The sequence below is a fragment of the Chiloscyllium plagiosum genome, chromosome 5 (genome assembly GCF_004010195.1).
Source record: "Chiloscyllium plagiosum isolate BGI_BamShark_2017 chromosome 5, ASM401019v2, whole genome shotgun sequence".
In the NCBI taxonomy this organism is placed as follows: domain Eukaryota; kingdom Metazoa; phylum Chordata; class Chondrichthyes; order Orectolobiformes; family Hemiscylliidae; genus Chiloscyllium; species Chiloscyllium plagiosum.
In genome coordinates, this window is record NC_057714.1 from 19,141,316 (window position 1) to 19,147,315 (window position 6,000).

The window sequence follows — 6,000 nt, forward strand, 5'->3', positions numbered from 1 at the left end:
ACTATCAACTCTTATGTCTTGAAGTTCTAATGTCCAGCCATAGGCTTTTACTTTTCTGTCATGCTATTTGCCTGTATACAATTAGCCAATTGAGTAGATAACTGTTAAACCAATTTCTTGCATTCTGATTTAAAATATGTTCTATTTGTTCCAGTGGATCAACATTCATGGAATTAAAGACCAAGGGAAAAGAATAGAAATATGTATGAAATTATTCAGTGACCAGGAAAATGAATACAAGATATTTGAAGCCATGAAATTTCTTATGTTGTACGTTGTGGTTCAGCTTTATGACGACATGAAAAATGGAAAAGATGTTCCCAGCTTTTGTTTTATTTTCTTTGCTCGTGATTCTTCACCAGATCCTTTAAGTTTCATGTTGAACCACCTCAACTGTGTTGGTGACACAGGTGGGCTGGAGCAGGTATGTACTGATTATGGTGTTTGGAAATTTTCTTTATTTGTCTGAATGCAAAATCATGAATCTGTATTTGGAATAGCCATAACATGCAAATATGAATACTACATGCCTCACATATAACAATTAACTCTTCCATAGTATAATATGCATAACACTGTGATTGATTATGGATAATACAATTTCTAACTTCACCCACATGAGACACACTTTTTACTGTGGTAATCTACTAACCTGATTTATAATCAAGTGAAATGTTTACAGAAATAAGCAATGCGAGGGAGGTATTAGCATACAGAACGCTGGTGTGTTTGAATGGACTAAATGAATAATCTCTTTGTTCTGTATAGATGTATAATTTTTTGATGTGAATGTCTGGTTCCATTTACAGCATTACAATTCCAGCTTGTTTGCTGTCTGTGAAAGAAAATATTTGCTTTTGCTCATCCTAATTACATGCTAGGTCACCAAACATTAGGTAGTGAGACGGGTGACATCCCAAAAAGTGAAGCAATGTTGTGTAGAGGGAGAAAGATTATGTCAACAAGAAGAAAGACCTAAGTATGAATCCTTGAGGGACTACTGCAAAGTTGAGAAGGCAGGAACAGAGGCTATTGCTAAAGATGTACTGACTATGATTGGTTAGGTGACAGTGGATTCCAACATGGCCAGTCTCATCAAGCAAGAGAGTGGAGAAGAAGCATTAGAGGACATGATCGACATGTATGGATATCGAAGAGCAAAATGCACTTTGCTAATAATCCACAGAATATAACTTGTGATCTTTGGTTTTGGGCTGCTTCAGTATTCTGAGTAGTAGAACTGGATGGATTCCAGCATAGTGAAAGAGAGCTGTGCATGGTTCTGGAAATGATAACTTCATGGATCATCTTTAGAGGAAAAGAATGCTAAAAGGTGGATGTTTGACTATGATGAGGGCCGAGGCACTTTTCTTGTGGAGAGAGAAAACGAGCCAGACAGGAAATATGATTGTATGATAATACATCAATTATATTTGAAATAAATCTGACTGAAAATTGAAATTCTTCTATTTATTTCTTTCTTCTTCTCCTAGATTGAAATGTTTCTCCTTGGATTCACACTCCATTTGAAAATCAGAACCTTCAGACTGTATAAGTATGGCACTGAAGAATTTCAATCTTGTTATCCTGTAAGCTGCCATAGGGAATGGCATGAAGTTCTTCTTCTGACGGAGGATGACCGGCATTATAATGTTCCTATTGCCTGGAGCTGAATTATGTTAGTGTGATTTGGAGGAAACATTTTGTCTCCGGTGTAAATGTCTTGGATATTTATATTGGCTTCATGTTATGATGCATAGAAACCTTGTAGCAGCCAAGTTTTATTTAAATTTGTATTGGAACAGTTTTTTGGATTAGTTGGTTATTTTGCCAAATGCTACAAGCCCAAAGGTGCCCTGAAGATGCAAATCTTGATCTAAGTAATGAAAAACTCAAACTAGTGAACAAAAAAAAACACACTTTTTATAAAGACTGAACCAGTTGAAGTTTTAAATCTCTCTTGCTGCCATTTTTGTCCACTAATAGCTACTTCAGTGTTTTATCCAGCTCCACCAATATTTTATCCATGTAGGCTGAGGCCCACACCTTGTGAAGAGCCTGACTGTCAAGGTTGAAATCGGGTGTTCATCCTCCATGGATCTATGGAGACATCAGAGGTGGTGCCAAGTCATATTTGCCTCGTTTCCCTTTCCCTGCCCTCTCAAATTAAGCTGCCACTCATGTCACCAGGACTTACCAGTTTTTTTTTCTAATTTTAGAATTAGAATCCCTATAGTGTGGAAACAGGCCCAACAGGTCCACACCGACCCTCTGAACAGTATCCCACCCAGACCTATTACCCTACATTTTGCCCTGAACAGTATGGGCAATTTAGCGTGACCAATTCACCTGACCTGCACATGTTTGGATTATGGGAGGAATCCGGAACACCCGGAGAAAACCTGTGCAGACACTAGTAGAATGTGCAAACTCCACACACAGTCGCCCAAGGCTGGAATCAAACCCAGGTCCCTGGCGCTGTGTGGCAGCAGTGCTAACCACTGAGTCACTATGCTGCCCCTCTGCCAAGGCAAAACTGAAATGTACCTCCGAGTTTGGGCTCTTCTTTGATGCTGGCTCTAGCTTCAGCAGTTATCACTGCTCCTGCCTGGTGCTACTGGTACTAGAGTTTGCTGGCCAATCAGATGAAATAGATCAATTTTCCAAAGTGGGATTTCATCGCAGATCAATTAAATTGATCCAGCGAACCAGCCAGGATTGTGGGCATGTTTGCTCCCAACTCATTGGCTAGGGATCAGAAATCATAGCACCCTAAAATATCTGAATTATTCCAACTTTTTAGTAGCCCACCTAACGTCATTATAGAAGCACCATTACCATAAACAGTGATTCAAGGAGAAGGCCTATCACTTTCTTTAGGAAGATTAGGAATGGGCAATAAGAGAGGTTTTGTTAGCATTTTTATTTGAGCAAAAGAATCCCTGTGGTATTCACTGGAATGTAACTTCCTGCTTCCATGTGATAACACACTTCTAAAGTTGACCATTAATTTCAGTAAAAATGCATTCAAAATTCTCAGTTTAATATTTCATCCAGTACTTTGCGTTTCAAATTACGTAGCATTCCCAGTAACGCATTGAGATCTTGTCTTCTACACATTCTGTTCTAGATCCCTTATATGCATCCTGAACAAATGTATTTATCCCTCTGAATAGGGTACAACCACTAGGATAAACTAAATTCCAAAAGGATGTTTGTTTTTTTGGATGGAAGGGTTTTCTGGTCCACGACCTGAAGCATTGGGAGGAAACAGTTTTCCACTGACCACAGTCTTGTAACTATTTAAGGCTCTAAGGAGCATTAATTGACAGGCTGAATGGCCCACCTTTGCTCTTAATATTTATATGATTATGCTCTCGAGAAAGCTACAAAGGGGCAATAAAAATGGCCGTGAATTCCTGGACTCTAAGACAAAGGTAAGTGCTCAGGTATTGCAATAGGTATCAGTGGTGAAGTTTGGTTCAAAGAAAGGAGGAAAAGAGGGATGGGAGGTCTTGATGGATTGGCTGGGGGATGAAGCATCCGTGGAGACAGATCTTTAGGGCATCTAATGTTAAAACAGCCCCTTAATTCAAGACCCAGACAGACTGACCTATAGGTCAACCTTCTATCCCTGAACTTATCCTCCTTGGGCCAGAAAATTGAGGTGAACCAGGAAGCAAGCCCATTTGGAGTGAGAATGGGTGAATCTTAACTAATCTGTCCCCACCTGTAAAATTGTGGACAGGTTTGAGGCATGCATGAGGGCCAATCATGGAATTTTTGGTTTCCTCCCCTGCTACAAACCTGTCAGTAAGGGCTTATAAAATCGTGCCCCAGTTTGTGGTGCCATTGATCTGATCAGCTCAAGAGCCATGGCAACTACATTATATTTTCCTTCTGTGTTTAAATATTAACACCAACAATCCTCTACCAATGAGGCATTGCTTATTTGTTTTACATCATACTTGATAGTGGTTTGATACACAAAATAGTGAAATAAATAATTTGGTGCTTTGATGAAATGACTGCACATAAAGCAGTATTTCGTTCATGGTAAAGGCTCTTTGTTTGAGTGACATTGTAAAAATGCTAGTTTTTTTCTTTATGGTGACTGGTGCACTTGTTTCTTACTGTTTTCTGTCCTCTTCACAACCCATCTGAAACATTGTCCCTCCTAAGAGAAAAAAAGGTTATGTTACTTTATTACTTAGATGCTTCTTTTAGGTAACCTACTCTTTACTGAGTGTCCTGATATTGGTACCAGTGAAAACCTCAGCTTTCTGGGGATTTTTTTTTTAAATTTTTTTCGTGGCAACTTGGAGAATGTTGTTTCTGCAGCTGATTTTCCATATTTGTATTTGAATTTATTTAGCCACAGGGGTTCGAGGCATTTATAGAATATATGAACATTTAGGTGATGACATATTATGAACAAATAGACAAAAAAGATATTTCTAAAAAGATTAGTTTGATACCTGTATTATATAAAACTTATTTCCATTTATTTCTCCATTTTCTTTCACTTATTTATAGAAATATGCAGTGGGAAATTTAACATCAATCATTTATGTATGTGATACTTCTGTATATTTTGTTCACAAAAGGTTTATGCTTCTAATAATGAGAATTGGTTTACTATTTTTAATATTAACTTCAAGTTGGGAAAGATTAAGCATTCTCATACTGTCTATAAACATACTATTTATTTCTTAAAAGGGGATAGTCATTTCGAGTGAATTTTGTAGTTAAGCTTGTTACTAAGATAAAGCTTGGCAATAAATATAAAACTGTATAATTGCATTATTTTAAAAATTGATTTTAAAATTGTATTCAATTTTTCATGGCAAATACAGGTTAAAGCATTTGTATTGATTTATTTGAGTATTTGTTGATTAACATACTGAAATTGGCCATGAGTAAAAGAAATTTTTAAATCTTCATTTTTTTTTGATACTAAAGAAAATATATCATGTCTTGGAGCAGCATGGTGGCACAGTGGTTAGACTACTGCATAACAGCGCCAGGGACCTTCTGGCAAATGTTTGTGTGGAGTTTGCACATTTTCCAAGTGATTGTGAGAGTTTCCTCCAAGTGTTCTGGGTTACTCTCTCAGACCAAGTATGTGCAGGTTACATGGATTGGTCATGTTAAATTGCCCATGGTGTCCAGGGATGTACAGGCTGGATGGATTAGTCATGGGAAATGCAGGTTTACAGGGATAGGGTTGGGGTGTGTGAATCTGGGTGGGATGTTCTTTTGGAGGGTTAGTGTAGATTCAGTGGGCTGAATGACCTGCTCCCAAACTGTGCGGATTCTCTGATTCTATGAAACAAGGCATTCGACAAGATTCCAAATGGTAAACTAGTTAGCAAAGTTAGATCAGATGAAATATAGGGAAAAATAGCCATTTGGATACAGAACTGGCTCAAAGATGAAAGACAGGGTGGTTGTGGAGGGTTGCTTTTCAGACTGGAGGCCTGTGACGAGCAGTATGACACAAGGATCGGTGCTGGGTCCACTGCTTTTCTTCATTTATATAAATGATTTGGATGTGAACATAGGAGGTATGGTTAGTAAGTTTTCAGATGACACCAAAATTGGGAGGTGTGGTGGACAGCGAAGAGGGTTACCTCCGATTACAACAGGACCTTGATCAGATGAGCCAATGGACCAAGACGTGGCAGATGGAGTTTAATTTAGACAAATGTGAGGTGCTGCATTTCGGAAAGGCAAATCAGGGCAGGACTTATACATGCAATGATAAGGTCCTGGAGCGTGTTGCTGAACAAAGAGACCTTGGAGTGCAGGTTCATAACTCCTTGAAAGTGGAGTGCCAGGTCAACATGATAGTGAAGAAAATGTTTGGTATATTGCCTTTACTGGTCAGTGCATTGAGTATAGGAGTTGGAGATTATGTTGTGACTTTACAGGACGTTATTTAAACCACTTTTGGAATACGGTGTGCATTTTTGGTCCCCCTGTTTCAGGAAGGATATT

General features: G+C 38.5%; 1 protein-coding gene across 1 annotated transcript in view; it reads left to right on the forward strand.

The window, feature by feature from the left end:
- The window catches only part of LOC122549738 (inactive ubiquitin thioesterase OTULINL-like), a 45,111-nt gene extending 42,844 nt beyond the window's left edge, over window positions 1-2,267 (forward strand). The window contains exons 7-8 of the mRNA XM_043689661.1: window positions 155-424; window positions 1,494-2,267. Of these exons, the coding sequence (XP_043545596.1) occupies window positions 155-424; window positions 1,494-1,673 (450 nt within the window). The 3' untranslated portion in view covers window positions 1,674-2,267. The remainder of the gene's footprint in view (window positions 1-154; window positions 425-1,493) is intronic.
- Window positions 2,268-6,000: the final 3,733 nt, after the last annotated feature.